This window comes from Pleuronectes platessa, chromosome 16, assembly GCF_947347685.1.
Source record: "Pleuronectes platessa chromosome 16, fPlePla1.1, whole genome shotgun sequence".
NCBI classification, from domain to species: Eukaryota; Metazoa; Chordata; class Actinopteri; order Pleuronectiformes; family Pleuronectidae; genus Pleuronectes; species Pleuronectes platessa.
The window spans coordinates 9,011,418-9,031,322 of record NC_070641.1 but is presented as its reverse complement, the minus strand read 5'-3'; the positions used below and the strand labels follow the sequence as shown (position 1 = coordinate 9,031,322).

Sequence of the window (19,905 nt, the reverse complement as noted above, 5' to 3'; positions counted from 1 at the left end):
CATACATAAATAAGACATGTTTACATTTACCATACACTAATAGCTATACAAATTCATGTTAGTATTTCATCTGTAATTGGTCAGTGTTTTCTGGGTCGATTTATCCAGATTTTGAGATATCTATCTCCAAAGTAAAAGTGGTTAAAATGTAAGATGCTAAAATCAATGAAATGTATCATTAAACGAATAGCACTCAGTAGACTGCAGATCTCCGCTAAGGTCCAACAGCCCCCTTATGAAACCACATTTAATTCACCAGATCCAGTGTTTTATTTGGCTCTGCACCAAATTGCACAAACTCATTCTGCTAAACGTTTTTTTTTTTCAACAAGATCTATGAATTATTCTCATCATAGCAACAAGTTTCACAGTAATCCATCCAGGCAAAATCAAACAACAACATGTCTCTGTAAAAACAATGTCTTCGTCCCTTCATAATCCTGCCAATAGTTTTCATTGGGATTTTGGTTCCAAGGAAAACTGTTGACAGTGAGCTCTGTGGATTATTCACACTAACCAGAACATTGTTTCTGGAGAGACACAATGCTATTGAATTATCAAAATAACCTTTTTGCTGTGAAGCTGTGAACATTGAAAATGAAAGTCCATTTACCACCAGTGCTTTGGGTTGGATGCAGAAACACTTCACACCCTGAACAAATAAAAATAAAAGCATCTGCAGTACTAGACAGAAGTTGAGATAAATGAGAAATATGGTGTTTATCCATTCATGATTATTTGGGGGACCTGACCCTTTTAAATAGAGCCATTTTGTAATTTATACATTTCCACATTGTGAATTCAGCCATGACTTTACTGAATAAATATTCAGAATATTGCTGCATACAGTACACGCGTACATACTTTATGGACTGACATTGACATGTAATATTCTAAATACTGTTACTTTATGAAACATGACAGTATGATTTTAGTCCTTCACTCAAACCTATTTATTATCCATCAAACTTGGGATTCATGAAGCTAAAAACAGAAGCAGGACAACCTGCGTCACAACTGATCTGACGCTTGGGATAGGAAGTCCCAGTCTTTGGCCTTGAGGGAAGCCTCAGGGGTCTCCACGGGGTTAATCCTGCGAGCACCAGTACGAAGCTAATGAGGAGCAGCCTCAGGTTCTGCTGGGAATAACAGGCTCAGATCTGAAGCAGGCCGCACATTCTCCATCCCCACCAGGCTGCTGAGCTCTGAGGAGTTTTTAGAATGGCCGGACAGACCCTCTCTTCTCATCTTGCTGTATCGAACCCCGAGGGGAAGGAATCGTGGTGAACCTCTCTACCCTGTCACAGAATAGCTGCAGTGTTTCACACAGCACTCTTCAAAACAGAAGCATGATATTACAGGACCGTAGGAGAGATCTGAGGGATGAACTGTGTTTTCAGGACAACTCGTGTCCACCAGAGTGCGCGGTGCTTCTGCAACCTACACCGAATCATTTATGTAGCTCAAATAGAAAGAGGAAATAGGAGAATTTATGAAAATGAGACGTCTTTAAGCTGTGATAGAAAGCAGACTCATCCTGTAGTCCAGAGCCTTCCTGCTTGTCTGGCCTCAGAGGCTCCTCTCAAAGTGATGACCTCCCTGTGGTCGCGCACTTTGTCCGCATGGTCCCAAATGACCTTAATGTCGTGCGATGTGCAGAAATCAAAAAGATGTGATGTGGCGGGAGGAGAGCAGGCATGCATGGTGCAGATAGGGTGTGAGTTGGACTGGAGGTTGACAGATATTTGCCCCCTCATAGAGGAACATTCCTTTTCTTTTTGCACAAGGCAACGCAGCCAGAACCCATTTGTCTATCAGGAACAGCTGCCGCATGTGTGCTGTATCAAACATCTGGTTGGGGATTCGGTGAATACAGGCTTGCAAACAAGTTCCCAGTGAGGATATGAAGTGTCTTGTCATGTCATGTCAGTTGTGTGGCTCCAGAGACAGCAGCGTCTGTCAGTTGGCCAAAACTGAAATATCTATTGGAAGAATTGGTAGAGATACCAACGGAGCCCATTGGAAGATTCTCACGAATGTTGCATTTGGTTTTGGTTGGTAAACTAATGAGGTTAACTTACTGGAAATGGTTAAAATGGTAAACCACATATTGGCCTCACATCAACCGGTGGCTGTATACTCTTAGTCTTTCTCAGTAGTAGCTTGGTGTAATTCTTTATTCCTTCCTCTTATTTTATTTCACACAGATCCTAACCTAACTACAGAAATAAGTCTAGATATATAACTTTTTTTTAAAACAGAAATTGGCTCGCAAAAATGTAGTTTCATTATTTATTATATTATTTTATAGAAAAAAGCTGGGTAGTTTAACTTTTTTGAATCAAACATTACTGTAAATAAAGTTTTTCACAGGGGCTCTACTTTCAGACTATGGATTAACAAATTTGGGAAACTATTGCACGCTACAAAACGTTTTATAACACTCATCGATGATTAGAAAATAGTTTTTAGTTAGATTATTGACTATAGAAATATCACTTTTATTATCCCTGTTTTTTCCTCCCCGGTGAGTCATACTAAGAAAAATTTTTTGCATATTGTTTACAAGATGTTAAAAATGCCAGGAAGTTTAAAAAGTGACATAATGTCATGTCAGCGACGGGTGCAGCGTCATCATCTTGAAATAGAAAGTTATATTGTATCTTGTTGTGTTTCTTTACTCATCAATGCTCCTCTCTCTCAACTTCTTCCCCACAGATCCTAACGAACCCACATATATGAGTCCCACCTCCGACATGGGACCGTCTCTGCCGTCGTATACCAATTACTTCCCCCCAGATGGCTCGGACAGCCCGTTGCCCGGCGGAGAAACAACCACGTCAAGTGCCGGCTCGCCTCGCTTCCTCGGCCACGGCCTCAACGAAAACCTCATCCCTATCTACTGCTCCATCCTGGCCGCGGTGGTGGTGGGCCTGGTGGCGTACATTGTTTTTAAGAGGTCAGTTTGTGGGAGAAAGGACTCAGATGAAAAGCTACTCTGTGGCTAAAGACATTAGCCTAATTGGGTTTGAGCCTCCATCACAATATAATCTAGGACAGAGTGGTGGGGGTCTGGAGGGTGAGTGACAGATTTCGCCCCGGAGCTACAAAATGGCGGGAAGGTGGCTGGTGAAATATTCAGGCCTGACCCGGCCGGGAGAGGTTTTGACCCACTTTCTGAGAATCACTCGTGCACCATCACGATTCTTTCTCTCCGAAAGTAGCCCAGCAAAAAGAAAGTCACAACACTTTTAAGCAATGCAGAGGTCGCACACTCACAAACACATTAGTGAGGACATACAACAACACATGCAAGCACTCAGAGAGACAGCTACAAGTCTGTGCTAAAACACATTTGGGGCAAGTAAACAAGCTCATTAAAGGCATTGATTCTTTTGAAAAGTGCCGACCAGGGGAAATTTGAGTGCCAGATTCATCAGCAGTCACGCACACACATCTGGCTAAAACTCCTCGTGCACTTAGGTCATGCATAAAGACTCTACGTATGATGTGAAGTTCCTGAATGGCCAATATTTTATAAGTAAACACTTAGAGGTGTTAACTGTACTGTACCACTCGATACCTCATGAATATTTGAATCATTGATTCACAACTTATTCTTCTCCTGAATAAAAAGCAACAGTAGAGGGTTGTTAAACTTTCTGGAGCTTATCAGAGCATCTTTATCGTCCCGATTCCTGTTCTATTCTTAGGCAAGCGATTGATTTTAAGTTTAAAAGACAATAACGGCAGATTCACCTTTGAAATTCATAGTCATGTCTAACAGTGAATTCTTGATTCTGGGTAGAGGTTGACAACTTCATGTTATTCACCATTAACAGTCGAACACTGACTTGTACTCCAAAACTCTCATAGTTTTTTTTACCCACCTCTATTTGTTTGTTTGTTTATTTGTTTCTGAGCAAGATTACAAGGTTATGATCCTGAAATGTGTTTTGTTTGTTTGGCCGCTCAGTTAATGTATTTTATGTTTAATGTGAACAGATACAAGGTTTTAGGGTGAATGTGCTCTGTTGGAAGTATTATTCAGTTAGTTTATGTAGGACATGCTCTGGATTGTAGAGTCTAGCAGGCAAACACACAGGATTATCAAGTCCTTACCTTTTTGCACTTGAAAAAAAAGGATGGTTTCATTAAAGTGGACTTTTGATATTTTAGGTACTACCACCACTGTAATCGTTCTATATTTAAAACTATATGTAACAGTCAGCGTTCTATAGCTCAAGCGCTTGTGAAATCAAAATATCACCTATATCTGTATCTCTATCTTCTCCACAGGTGGAATAGCTGCAAGCAGAACAAGCAGGCAGCGAATAACCGAGCGGCCACGAGCAACCAGATGGTGACGCCGGAGGGAGAGAAGCTGCACAGCGACAGCGGCATCTCGGTGGACAGTCAGAGTCTGCAGGAGCAGCAGCAGCAGCAGCAACAGCAGCAACAGGCCCAGGCTGAAGTCCAGACTCAGCCCTCACTCTCACACACACAGGAACAGATAGGTGAGCCTGAAACACAATCTTTACTTTACCACTTTCACTCTGTCGTTATGGATTATAGAGTCAAAGAAGCGATTTTACACTTTAACATAATAAAGTGTCCATAAAGAGAAGAGATCTAAATATACGTTTTGGTCAAAGAGACTCTAACTCAACACGAGGCGTGCACACATTCCTCCTTCACGTCGTCATATTCTTGCTTCCAGAGAAACTCGCGATCAAATAAATCAACACACTCTGGTGGGATCGCGTGGAGTTTTTCATCCTTGCACAAGCGTTTTCCTCAGATGGGAAAGACATTTCTTAGGTTCGAGATCAAATACAATATATCACCTGAGTATTACCTACAGCTGCCAAGAGAAGAAAGATAAGGCCAAGTCTCACATGCACGCACGATGTACTCGGCTGCAGGAATATATAGATTACGAGGCACTGCAGAAACATGAATATGAGGCATGTACCGAAGATTACTATATCATCAATATGAGGCTGAGGTTTGTTGACAGACGTATCACACAGTTTCCATACATATCAGAAGGACAAGTAACTGCATACGTTTGATCTATATTGGCCTTTACTGCTCTGCCAACTCCTCCGCGTCTATATCTGTCTCTGGGAAGTCATGAAGTATTTGGGGTGGAGGTCTTGGACAGATTTCGCCAAGTAGTCGGGAAAAGCAGAGAAAATCCAAAAGGTTTTGGTAGATAAATTGAGCAGGTCATGCCTGGATTGGAGGGACCAACATTATGCACTTTACCGATCCACGATGAGGCAAAGTACCATGCATCATATTTAGTGCATTACATTGCAAGAGATAAACTCAGAGGGAATTTCAAGTTTCTTTCTTTCTACAGTTATCTGTTGGATTTATTTTTGTATTTTGTCAAATAAGAAGTTCCAGAAAAAGACTAAAACCAATAATGTGTTAATTAATCATGAAACTTCCAGCTTCCCTGCCTTTGGGCTTCAGCTCCAAGCCCAATAGGTTCCATCAGATTTTAAATTTGGGTCACAAATAGGTTGTGTCATAATATAAAGAAGCTCAGTAAATTCTTAAAACGGCTGGGGAGTGTACTTTGGGTGTTTTTTTAAGCAAACATTAGTGTAAATAAAGTTTTTCTCAGGGACTATACTTTCAGACTGAGGATTAACACGTTTAAGGAATTACTGCGTGCTCATAAATAGTTTTGGACAGTTTTAACAATTGTCTCCTTTCCCGTTGCCAGTACAGGAGTTAGCCTTTGTGTTGTTTTTTTTCACGGTGAGTCATGTTTAACATCACAAAGCAACGTGTCGGAAACCTTGCTCTGTTGCACGTGAAAATAAAAATCGCTGTCGAATGTTGTTCCCAAAATGTAACAAAAACCCTAGGTACACAAACGTTCATGGCTATTTACGGGGCAAAGCCTGTCAGGTCATATCATCGCACAGGAAATGGTGCAGCATCCAGAATGCCAATATCTAGAGGAGGGACGAGATTAGCCCGTTCATCCCAGTGTCATGTTTCCACCACTGCCGATCAGAGCTGGAACTGATTAAAACCTCCATCTACCGCAGTCATGTGACCTGCGAGTGAAAGCCAATTGTATCCATTCCCATTGCAGAGAAACAAAGCAGATGTTAGCGGATGTTAGTGACCAGTGGAAACATTGCTGTCAGTGTTTATTTTCTTTTAAATATTTACCTTATCAATAAATGCGATCTAGAGATTTTCGCAGACCAACACTGCGCACTGGAGAAATAAGGATCGGCTGCGAGGTGGGGAGGCTGCACTGAGCGGCTGCAGCAGGAGGATAACCTTTAAACAGCCGAGTGGAGAATAAAAAGCCAACGCTGCTGCAGTGAGATGCGACCTCTCTACAACAAAGAGCAGTCTCTCTTCCCTCAGTACTCAAACAGCACTTACAGTACATTAAAGAGATGAAAGCGGTATTCTCACTCGATCTACACTCATAAACCTGAGAGGCTTTTCACTTGAAGAAGAAGTCTCAAGTTCAGTCATGATCTTGTTATTCATTGATGATTCTCTCCCTCACTCTTTCTTTCTCTGGATTTCATTTGTCTCCCTCCATAGGCTGTTTTTGTGTAAAGCCTAAGAAATTGTTTTACAGGGATAATAATGTGCTAACAAGCCACACAGCCAAGAAATCCTCCCTGGAACAATCCACAGCGCTGTGTCTTGTGTAGGATAGCCATTACATTCTAATGAGGCTTGGGAAAAGCTTATTTCGTTTTTTTTGTGTTTTGTTTGAGTCCCTCTTTCCATTCTTCCACTCAACAAAACCAAGTTGAGGGGGGGGAAAGGGAATTTCTCACGATTGGTTCATTGAGAGGACGACTGCCCCGTTTACCCTGCTGCCTCATGAACTGATTGGCTCATTAGCCGGTGTTAGCAGACGGGATCCAGTCTCCGTCTCGCTGCCTTTCAAACTCTGATCCAGCATCAGCGTTTAGCACGTGCTAATTGGCATTAGCACTGTCTGCGGGCGCGGAAGCCAATAAAAAGGCAGCAAACGGCGCCCTCACGCAGGGGGGGTTGCTGGTTCTCCCACAGCCGATTGGGATGTTTTAAAATGCACGAGGGGCTGGGAAATACACACAATAAATCCACGGTAATCGCAGGGGGTTTCCTGTTTCCAACGAACCATATCTTACTGACGGCTAAAATAATGGTAACACCTTCAGTCACAACAAGGTGGATAAGCTTTTAAAAACGAGGAATAGAGTAATGAAAACGCTCCGTGTTTTGACTGACAACATGCGGAGAGACTAGTCCCAACTCGACTCACTGTTGAGAGCTCCGACATGAGGGGAGCTCGGCCTCCTCTCTGTCTGCTCATCTCCATTAAAAACAACAACCAGCCACCGCCTACCCCCACCCCCCAAATCTCTTTATGCTCTCTGCTTCCCCTTCTGAGTCATGCATATTGAATGAGTTTAAAATTTAAACAAGACTCTGTCCCCTCACTCACGTCGCCCTAAATGTGTATTCCTGACCCGTGGTTGACCTCGCAGGCGACACAAAATGGAGCCAGTGCAGCCGGGTTGTTGAAAAAAGCAGCAGAAAGTCCACAATACAATTAACGCAGATTATTATCCATCAGAATTATAGGAGACTTTGGCTGAATGCCACAGCAAAGATAATCAGGCTTTATTTCAGTACCACAATCAACCATCATCAAGCCGTTTCAGCGTGGTTTTCAGAAAATGTTTGTGATTGTGGATGGAAGCTTCAGGGGCCTGCACGGGTTCAACACCATGTACCCCAGTGTGTGACTGCAAGTTACAGTAACAATGAGCTGAGTCATGTAACGACTTACGAGTGCAGTTTCAGTAATAGAGGAGGGATGCCTCATAGCTGCTTGTCATCCTCACATATCAGGAAGTTTTTATATCTCAGAGGGAAAGTATACCTAACCCTGGGACTCTTACTCTATGACAGAAATCATTGAGCCAAACTAAGTCATCAACTACTTTTTGCACAAGTAGAATTGACATAAAGTCATGGTTGCTGTTTTTTGGATTTACTGTGACATCACTCTGATGTTTGATGATGCTTCTAACGCGCGACAGACTAAAACATTTGTCTGCTGCACCCGGCTGCTTTCATGTCTGAAAACCGCTTAAAAAAACTACAGTCCTGCAGTTTCCCACTTAATTAAACCCACATTGGAACTTATTCTTTGCCCCTACTCCAGCCTTCCAGCACCATTTTGTGTAGTTTTTGTATAATTCTTTCAAATAACACAAACAAACAGACACACGGCCATGAAAACATAACCTTTGTGGCAATGGTGACAATTATAAAATCAAATATTTATGTAAGTTCAGCTATTGCTTGGATAGTAATTGCCGATCTCTTGCCACTTACGAATCTGACAATACTAGTTATTGGTTTCATTTGGTTCCCTGGCAGCAATATACCCTGGATTCATTGATGTGCAATGCTCACAAATCCCCTATTGAACCCACTATCTCCTCCTTACTTTTAGAAAACACATTACAGATCCAGCCTGGCTACCGCTGTTAAAAATGGCTGATTTCACCCGGTTTAAATTATATCATCTGTTGCAGAGCTCTTCACATGTGCCTTCCAAGCCGATGTCTGTGCTTCACATGTTTGATTAATGTGAGCCAACTGGCCTCACAGTTGTGAATCCATTGTCTGGATCAGTTAGTTTGTGAAAGATCAGATGTAAAAGTCGCGTTGCAGTTGTTATTTCAGTGTGTCAGATTGGCAATTATCGATGAATAATGATTATTTCATACAGCCTGCTGCTAATCTCCTCATCCAATGTTATGAACATTAATTAGGCCATCTTAATTAATTGTAATGTTGCTTAATTTGATAGCTACAAATAAAAACCTGTCATATGGCTCAACAACAGAGGATCCCAAATCTAAACTGAATCTTTGAGATGTACTTATTCAGGCTGAAATCTAGATTTAAATAACTGTGCCCAGGAGCCCACTGACTCATAATCTATCCACAACTTTAGGGTTTAACTGGAAAAGTAATGAAATAAGCTGAGAAATGCACCACTGCCCCTAGATAGTGATATGTAAAGTAGAGAAATGAGAAACAACTAATATATTTTTTTCAATTAGTAAAAGTATTTTTCGTATCGTTTCTTGTGATTACCATGAAGCCCTCTCCATTTCAGCATCAGTCAGCAAATTTCAAATCTTCACCGGGGCCTCGGATCCAATCAGGCCGGCCTGAGTTCGCTGATTTAGAAAAAGAAAGAAGAAGAGAGAAGTGGGAAACAAAGCTTCGCTGCAGCAGGGAGTTCACATTTCAGAGTAGACCTGATTGAACTGGTTCAGTGAGAGGCAGCTTCTATTGATTCCTGGAATGAGGTTGGACTCTATTATGTGGCTATTATTATCACTGCTGCCCCCAATATGAGGTGCAATGCTACTGGAGAAACACTGAGGTCGAAGCACAGGTGCCTACGTGCCTGAACCTGTGCACATTATCCGTGCTCTGGACAGCGTCAGTGTCTCTCTGCTCTGTGTCACTGACAGTGTCTGTACAGCGCCGGATTAAACAGGAAGACAGGGAGAGGGCTGCGATGGACTGTGACCATCATCGGACAGAATCAAATGGCACAGATACATTGAGCAGAGAGGCAGAGTATGGAGATCTCAGTGCAGTCAAGGATGTGGAAAGCGACCGGTTTAACAGGAAGGGAAAGGGAACGTAAACAGAGGGAGCCTGTGGCGTCGTACAAAAGAAACCCCCTCTTCTGAAGCTCTAAAATAAACCCTCTTGTACTTCACTTCCCTGGCACAAGAATGCATTGATAAAGATGAGAAAACACCCACCGGACTCGGGGGTCCTCTCAGAAATGCCTCTGCATTCCCGAGGGGTTTCCATGGCGCCCCTGAATTGACAGCAGGTTAAGAGGTTTGTGGGAAAAAGAGAATTTGTCTCCCATCCTTATTTGGCCTGTGGTGATGACAGTTTAACATGTTGTTGGGATGAGTGAGCGACACCACAGGGCCCCCTGCAGGGAACAGTGTGATCGTCAGGTTTATTTTTCATCTAGCTGGTCTTATGGTTGTTCTGTTATGGTTGTTCTGGTAGATTGGAAATCATAATCTAAAATATTTGCCTTTGAATCAGAAACTTACCAAAGTGCCCTTAATCAAAGCACCCAGTAAAGAGGAGCCGCTCAGTGGGAAACACGATAGAACTTTGTACGCACAAGTGAGAATGTGAATAAGATACAAAAAAAGGAGAAGCAGGACAAATGAACCACAGCTGATTTAAATATCACCACAAATCGCCTGCATGTCTTTTTCCCTGAGCCTGACATATCTCTCTGTACTGTCTCCCTGCAGTGGTGAGGGTGGACGGTGGCCCCCAGCCCGACTCACCTCCCCTTGAAGTCTGAGGTTGGAAGAAGGGGAGAAAGCAGACGGCATCGGAGCAGAAGGCAGGAAAGAGGAGAGCGGGGACCTGAACCCTGGACCCAAACCTGAGCAGGGAGCGAGGGCGGCCCACACTGCGGAGAAACTGACTCTGATTCTCATCTGAAGTGGCCACACGGCAAAGACTTGACTTGCATGGACCTCCCAGCGCTTTGGACCTCAGTCCGATTCTTCATCCCTGCATATAGAGTCCGACTCTATTTATCAGTGTGCCTGGACACAACCTCTACAGCAATATCAGTCACTATCTGTACCAACGTCCCTGCAGAGACTTTATCGAAGATATGCCCGTGCAACCTGCTATTAACTGAATACCCCAGTATCTAATGTTGACATTTAACATTTCTCTCTAACTGCCAGTTAAGCTTTCCATCTTTCCTGCAATGAAACATATGTGCCTGATAAGTAAATAGGCAGAAAGGTACTCCATTATCTCCTCTTTCTTTTCAGCCTGTATTCTCCTCACTCATATTCCTCTGTGGCTCCCCCACTCTCAGATAAGCCTCCCTCCATAGGGTTTGCTCTATTAGGCCCCCGCCGTCATACAGCAGCCAGCGGGGAGCTGTGACTCACTCCCACCTTCCTCGGAAGTTTCCTGATCTTCTATCATTTAACCACCGACATGCTTCATGACGTTTTGTCTTGTAAAGTGTTTGCATCATTGTTCGCGATCGGCCGCGCTGACGGCAATTGACTCATATTCGGGGAGAAAGGTTAATGACATCCCAGCCCGCGGCGGCAAGTTTCCAGTTTGCCTCAGCGAGATGCTTGTTCCTGCATTTCGTCATCGACCCTGTGACACATCCAAAAACTGTTTGTGTCCTGTTTGTGGTGCATTCATTCCATTCTGTGGCTACGTGTTCGATTCAGCAGCGGTGCCTGGACGTGCGAACATCAGAGAAACATCTCTGGACTGTGGCGCTCTGCCGGCTCGCTGCGATGAGCTGACATACAGGGAAGTGAAAGGAGCTGCGACGTCATCCGTCACATGGCCTACAAAGCGGCTCACTCCACGTTAATGAATTTTGGACTGGAAATAAATGTGCCAACAGGAATCCCATCTTTCATAATTTACATTCACTAAGTGAAAAATTAGGACACCCCTCAGGGGATCACTCTGGTTTCACCCTCCCCGCCACCCACATCTCCACATTCTCGTCCTTGCTGTTTTGCGCACAGCTCCGTCTGCATTATCGAGCCCGATACACAGTGTTAAGGTGCTAATGCATCGTCGCCGGCTCTCACGTCCACACAGGGCCCATTAGAGAGACTTCCTGACAGGCAGGTAGTAATTACCTCAGGGTTTTAGCTTCATTTAGCTTCTGCTCCACTCGGCTCAGCCACCTCTCATCTGGATTAATGCTGCGGACAACAGAGGGGCTGACGCTGTCCCCCTTTGAAGCCTCGACACGACATTACAGCTCCCTCATTCAAGTCCGAGACCACTGACATTTACTACATCGCCATGGTGAAATCAAAGCACTTAGTCCAGGCTTACTTCTAAGGCCCGGTGACACCTTTCATCACACAGGTCCTCTTTCCTGCTCCCCCCCATCTGCTGCTTGCAGTAACTGTAAAAGCAGTATACACAGATACATAGAAAATGAAGTAAACTGTAGCCGAGGTCGACTGTAATGCTTTGGCATTCATTCCAATGTAGGCACTTACCTTCTCAGGGTCCCTCGTATTGTGGTATGAGTAAAGAAACTGACAGGAGATCCTCAGAGGGTCTGTAGATGATTCTGTAGCGGTACGATAGAGTAGGTAGACGAGCTTAAAGCTCGAGTTAGGTTAAGAATAGAAGAAAGTAGAAAGATAGAAAGACAAGACGGAAATGCATGAAATTCCACCATGATTCCGATAAATAAAGGAACAGTTTGACAGTGTAGGAGACAGGCTCATTTGCTTTCTGGAGGAGTTAAATGAGAAGAGTGAGACCACAGCCACCTTAGCATTAGCGTAGCAGGACAGAGAAAGAGGGGAAAAGGTCCCCTGGCTCTGTCCAAAGAGGCCAACCTGCACCTTGGAAGCTGATAAATGAACATTAAACAGTATCTCATATTTTGTTGAAAAACAGAAGTGTTAAACTTGTAACTACGGCCACAACTTAACCCGTGGCCGAGTCTTATCAACAGACTCATCCAACTTTCTCCAAGAAAGCTGATTAATTAGAGATGTAAGGTGTGTGTACATTTAAGTGAGCCATAGATTGATAAGAAACATCAGTCAAACAGCGGACGACAAAGATGGTGAGTCACAATTTCCTGTACGGATCAGTCACATGGTCATCAACACCTCAAGACATCGGTCTTATCTCTTCCCACGTCATCCATCCTGTATCACTGCAGCAGCCACATGAATGGAAACAAATATAACTGCTGCTCACAGTTCAGAGGCGTTTGTGCCGACATGTGACCACACACACAGACACACACAGACACACACACACACACACAACTACAGTGGATGATTCACTCCTATACTGAGAGAGCCGGTATGATTCATCGGCTCCTCGCTGTGGCAGTGACATTAAAGCAGACACTGCTACAGTATGAGTGACCAGATTGTTGATTTAAATAAGAAATAAACTGTGTCTACTCAGACCCCTCCTGCCCCTGAGGCCCAATCAGACCTCCAGCAGCACACACACCAACACCCACTCACACACACACACCCACACACAATACACAAATGTACAACTAGAATATAAACTGAAAAATATGCAAGACACATTCGAGGATAAGGCTTTGATCCGTTTGCCCTCATTCTTTGCCGTTGTTAATTGTTATTGTCTTTACATGTTTCCTATTTGTTTTTATTATGAATAGTATTACACTTTTGAAATCAGTATATTTTCTAACTGAAATGTTAATTTGTAGCACTTATTAGATGTTATGAATGCACTCAAAGAGTGTACCACAGTTCAAGTGCCTGTGTACAGTGTTGGCTCTTTACGTTTTGAAGTTTGATGAATTTTTTTTGTCAGTCCCTTTCCACTTATTTGATGCTCTTGCTCTATGTGCATTTGTTTGATATTTTGAGAGCTAAGGAAGGTTTTTAGTAAACGGAAATCAAAGCAGTAGATGAACCTTGGAGACGCAAAGAAAACTGTATAAACCTGGGAACAATGTGGAGACCTACAGTACAAATATGTGTATTCATACTGTCCTTTAACATGTTATAAATACTGGCAACTGTAAGGGTCATGTAGCATTATGAAAACAGACATGTCACCTTAGACGTCTACTCTCAAAGTCTCACATGCTGTCAGTCAATAGGAATGCGCTCTACTGTGCAGATCTTTTGCTTGTACAGTTAGTTTCATCATGTTTCTCCATTCCAGAGGCGACAGGACGTGTGATTTGCAGAAACATGAAACCCACGGTGAGGTTCACTGTGGTTCTCTGTGATTTTATCACTACTAACTCCACACAGTTGGATCGGGACCTGCTACCGGGAAAAAAACTAAAATGAAACAAAACTGAATGTCACTCCTACTTACCTACTAATGTTAAATGCATTGTGTAAATGTGATTTCTTAGGGTTGATACCAGATACAGAAATACACTATAAAATGTACAAAAACAAAAAATGTGTGCAAATGAAGTGAGCATCTATAATACAATAAAAAGAGATGTGATTGCATAAAGTGTCCTGTTTGTCTTTGGCTAGTTCATTTTATAAAACAGATGATTTTATGAATAGTTTGTTCAAATGTCTCTAAAAAAAAAAGGTCCCGTTTATTTTCCGAGAAAGCAGCTTACTACAACCAACAGTCATATTTCCATGTCACACTGAGAAAAACATAAACTTTAAATTTCTTGGCTGATATGATTTTTTTTATAAAGTGTGTGAAGAATATTTAATGGCTTTGTAAACTTAGGAAAGGGTTTTCTACAACTAAATTCATTAAAGTTGCCGTTGATACAGTAGCAAATCACAAAATAGTGAGTTTTGAACAATATGGAGGCCAGTCAAGTTAAAAACGGGGTCTACTGATCACTTGTGCAGGGGTTTATGTCCACATGCTCCTAGCCACTTCTCATCATATAGGTGAATGTCTTGGTTGTACGGCATAAAGAAATTCTGGCTCTGCAGCAATTCATCAAGTAATTCCAGAAATCTCCTTCTGTGGTTTCAGGCACATTGAGAACCATCCAACTTACACTTGGCTAAAGGGGAAGTGTGGTGTAGAATGTGGTGAGATTTGAACACAAAATACATTCAATATAAATAAACCTTGAATAAACAGGCGACCAGCGCTCTGTAGCAGCGCTGGCTGGGACTTAATGTAAGTGACACTACCACTCACAACAACAGCGCCTTGACAACTGATTTGCCAGTTGCGTACTGAGCTTTGCTTCACTGAGCTCTGAATAAACAGGTAAAAAGCTTTTTGGTGCAGCTGCATGGTTCTGAAGGTCACTTTTACAGCTCTAGAAATAAATTCCAAACAGTTAAGAACGGGCACGCAAAAGGTTACATACAATATCATTTGGCAAACGTCTTGTTAACAATAACTAACACATGACTCTGGTGAGATATGGGACGAGAATTGTAGGTAGTTCGAACCGAAAATGTTTTTACAATTAGATAAAAAGTAGGCGATTCTCTTCAAATCTTTTAGAGATTAAGTTGTCATAAAAAATAAAAAAATCTAGCGTTGAAATTTTGAGTTTTCCAAACCTTTTTTATTTTTGCAGTGTAAACCCCCTAAGGAGGAATCAGGTGTGGTAATATACAGAGAGACAGAATCTACATCGACACGAGGTTGGGATGGATGTGTGGATCGACACAACAAGAAATGTTCACCTGTGAAACCTCAACTGCATATGTGACTATTCCACAAACTGAACAGGCTGTTTGCTGTTGTTACCATGATGAGGAAGGTTCAGTAAACCTGTTCCTGGTTCATATCCAAGGCCAAAGATAAATGACCAATCGAGTGAACAGGAAAGTGGTCTCAGACTTGTATGGTCTGTTTGTGGTCTGTATTTACCGACCACTCAGAGTGCTTTACAATACAGTTTGTCGCCATTCACCAATTCACATACACATTCATACAGTGCAGCTATGGGCAGCACATTATCTGTGCAAGTCAGGGTTAGGTATCCTGCCCAAGGACACTTACATACGGACGGGGAAGACCAGGATCAAACTGCTGACCGCTCTACCCCCTCAGCCACAGCAGCTCCTTTTGGACCAGGAGCTGTATAAGGCTGTTTAAGCCGTTTAAGTTCTCATTAGCTTATTCACTTGCTGGCAGCACAGTGAGAAAAGATTGATGCTGTTATCATAGACTACCAGCCACTCTTACAGGGACTTTGAATGGGAAGCTAAATAGCTGCTGATGGTACTGGCAAGAAAGCAAAAAGGTCTAGCTGTCAACTGTTCCTTTAATGCAATACTGGGTTTGGGGTTTATATGGTTGGACAGCATAAGAGAAAAAGAGAAACCTACTTTTATAACAATAAACTGAAACATTTTAAATTATTCAGATTATTCCCAAAGCTGACGTCGCAGACCTCAAACATTCCTGGAGGGCACGTCCACTACCAGTTCCATAAATCTGATGTTTGGCTTCAGAAACACAGTTTTATTTCCCCCCTCTTCCCCCAAAACACCCCAAACTATTTGTGAAAGTAACCTCACACAAATGAAAATAAAATGCTGAGACCAGAAAGTATGGAGAGGCAGACCGGCAGCCAAAACCACAGTCAAAACCAGGACCATATGTGAAGGTGGACTGGGCCCGGCAGTCTGCGGCTCCATGCCGTCTTATCAACACTCAAACCTTCTGGGGTCCAGTGTGTGTTGGGGGGGGTTATCACTATGTGTCAGAGACTCTGTGATATATCCTGCCCAGAAAAAGACATGACATAAGTGGAGGACATGAGAGGAGGAAAGTCCCTAATGTTCATGTGTCTTGCTGCAATTTTGGAGGAAAAACACCACAATTTCAAACAACTTTTTTTTCTACTTGACTGGTCCCTGGCTGGTATCTGCAAAAACCGGGGCTGAGATGACTGTGACAGATAGACTGCAGAATGTTAATTTCATCAGCAGGGAGCACTTATGTGGAGACACTAATCAAACTACATTTTTTTCCCTCTGTCAAGATTAATCAGGACTGCGAGTCAGCTGAAATGGCAGAAAAAAAGAAGTCTTAAATAGATAAAAATGGAGATAGACATGCCTACTGTAGAGAACACAGACGCTCAAATAGTCTCAGGGTGACAAAACTCAAAGACGATTACGTCACAAACTCGTAAAGAAACACGGAGTCACCTTCACTTATCAAGCAAGATGAATGTCTGCGCTGCTGTTTTGGCGCTCCAGTGTTTATAGATGCTTTTTACTAGCGATTCGAAAATCTATAAATTATTACTACATCCAGTCTCAGACATTAGTGAACTCACAGTATAGCCAAGAGGGATGTCAGCCGCCATCAGCACCTGCTCCAGCGAAATTGTAATCATGAACTCCTTTGATTTATTGCTTTACAGGACAAATATAAATTGCTTATGACGAAAAACAGGAGGTTATTCAAAAGGGAACTCTCCCCCTTGCAAATCTGTCTTTTGGTTGTCAAACACTCGGCCGCTGTGACCTCCAATGGTGGCTCTGAGACGTTTGTGGATTGCAGATGTTTTTTTTAGCTGAGATGAAAGCAACAAAAAAGAAACCAGCATCATAAGTAGTTCAAAAGTGTTCCTGAGCCCTTTTACTGGTTGGATGAAGACAGAACCTTTTAGAAGCGGACGGACAGGTCAACGAAGTGATTCTGACATACGAGACCACTTTTCACATCTTTTCTGCTCACAATTTTAATGTTTCCTTTACATACAGCCCACTGGTCATTGATGTGACCTAAACATCCTCATAGATACCAAGTAAACACAACAACTTCAGCAGTACTCATTTCATAAAAACAACAGATGCAAAAAAAAAAAAAGGCTCATACTACGGAAGCCCTAAGCGGACATGGAATCCTTCATTATATTTAGAACCTTTGTTATCTCTTGATAAAGTGAATTTAATTGTCATCTCAAGATAACTAACCTTTGTTTTCCGAAGATAATAGGATAATTCATTTGAGATCACCATCTAATATTAGGTCAATCAACTGATGGATGACTTGAACACTCGGGAAGCCTATTACTGCATTTGTTTTGTGCTTTAAAAATGCTTTCGGGTAACTATGATGTGATGATCAAGCTCTTGCTCATCTGTCATTGCTACACTGAATGCAACAGTTTCCGTAATGATAGACTTTATATACACTTATCTTGTGATAACGAGTTATTTAGTTTTTTGTGTAATCTTGCTAAGAAACAAACTAACCAGTACTCAAGGGGGTGTGTCGGGGTGAAAACATAAACCTCCTTGACGGAAGTTATACTGTTTCCCTTTGCAGCAATGAGAACACTTTGCTGTTTTCTATAGTGTTGCTATACTGAATTTCCTTATTATATCTCCTCTGGTACACAATGAATAATGAGAATTCACCAGGTGCTCAACTATCTTTTTATATTTCCTGTTTGTTTTCCATTAAAATGAACTTTCAGAATTGTTCACCATGCAGTAGCATATTCTACTATTTTCTTTAAAAAAAAGAATAGTTTTATGTATAAAGTGAAGGTTGTATATATTCCATCGATGTTCCCACTTTCGTTATTTTTCTCCCAGAGTTTGAAATGAGAAAAGAAAAAGAAAATCTCACCCTGCCCTAAAATAATCCATCTCCATCTTGATTCGAGGCGACAGTCGAGTTATGGATGTGGGCAAACTGAATCCCACCGATTCTCACTCTAACGTTTCATTAGTCAACCATGTTGTCCACACCACTTTGCAGCGGAGCAGGAAGTCGGCAAACCAGATCCATGCATGAGAATTCATGGAGCTGCTGCATCACCGCTGGGCAGAGACATATTTGAGGTTTTCTCTTTTTTCTTTGTGATTCTAAGAATAGACGGTTAAACAAATGGGAACAATTAAATGCTGCAGGCCAGAAAAAATATGTTTATTTAAGAAGTAATTTATCTGGTTGATTAGCTGTCATTTGTATAACTTTATACAGTGAAGTTGACTGAAAGTTTACCCTTTCTTTACAAAAGGTGTAAATAGTAAGGGTCTGTATGTAAATGGATTTGATTTATGGGCTTGTGCAGAGTTTCGGTCGGATGTATGCACCACAGTGTGATATCAAGACAAAACACTCTTTGTTTCCAGTTGATCCCACAGCCTCAAGTGCGATGTGATGAATTAAGATATGTGACTGATGAGGTTTTGAGTTTGGGCGTGTTTGAGTTGGTGGTCCGTGCTATCCACCAGGGTGAGGTGTTTAAGGACGGGGGCTCCCACAGCTGGATGCCATCACTCTTAAATCTATTGCTTTGCTTTCTCCTGATCCACCTCTTTTTTACTCTTCTTCCTCTTTAAATCCTTGTTCTTTGCACATGAAGAGATGGGACAGGGTGGTCCCCTTGTTTCTACATGGGATACAGGCAGATGGGGAGAGGCCAGGCGAGGATCGGTTGATTTAACTTGTGCCGTGTTGGATGGTTTCCTCATGTGCTCCGCACATTTCCCACCCTGCAGCGACATGTAGGAAAACACAGATAGAACAAGAACACAAACAATACAACCCGATAGAGATCTTGGAAGAAACAGTTGATGTTTCCAGTTTGTTCCTCAGCTGTGTGTATGTGTGTGCCGCATACATCATGTTCTGTATATTTATTTTTCAGGTATTCTGACATCACAAGGGGAATTTCAACCATTTGGAGCTTGACGAAAAACCTTCACACACTCACTCCGTCCTGCTCAGTGTGGAAAGACGTCACTGAAATAAAAATATCCCCCTTCAGCACGGCAGCTCACAGTGAGTGCAAATTTAGATTGACTGGAGCTACAGTAAAAATGTCCCTGCACAGTAGTACATCAGTGATCCAGGATTTTGATTTCATGCCAACTTGCTCTGATTGTACTGAGCAGCTCTGAGTAAGAGGTGCGACATTATTCGTCTCATGAGCATTTTCTATATTCTGGTGTTGTCGCTATTGTGAAGAGAAAAGAAAGAACTAGTTACAGCCCATATGAATTCAGATAAGGAAAACAATGGGATGTGAATTAAAAATATGCTGCTGAAATACTGTAACAGTGCTGAGTGAATACTATACTTACATTTTTCTTGTTTTTATGAATTACAGCTGCTCTAGTCAGCTTTCTAAGAATAAATTAAGACATATGGATACAATTCATAATAATCTGTCAAACAGATTAATCCAATCTAAACTTTTTTTAAATGTTTATATGTACAATATTTCTCAACAAATTACGTTTGTCAATTCATTGCAAAAACACATCAAACCATCACATTACCATGACCTCAGTGGTTTGATTGGAAAGAAAGTTGGAAACTGTGCTACACATATAAGTACAAACCTACATC

The 19,905-nt window shown here is 42.1% G+C and overlaps 1 protein-coding gene across 1 annotated transcript in view; it reads left to right on the top strand.

Moving 5' to 3' along the window:
* The window catches only part of ngfra (nerve growth factor receptor a (TNFR superfamily, member 16)), a 32,184-nt gene extending 20,858 nt beyond the window's left edge, over positions 1-11,326 (top strand). Inside the window, exons 4-6 of the mRNA XM_053444345.1 lie at positions 2,719-2,959; positions 4,300-4,517; positions 10,362-11,326. Coding sequence (XP_053300320.1) covers positions 2,719-2,959; positions 4,300-4,517; positions 10,362-10,414 — 512 coding nt within the window. The 3' untranslated portion in view covers positions 10,415-11,326. The remainder of the gene's footprint in view (positions 1-2,718; positions 2,960-4,299; positions 4,518-10,361) is intronic.
* The last annotated feature ends 8,579 nt before the right edge of the window (positions 11,327-19,905 follow it).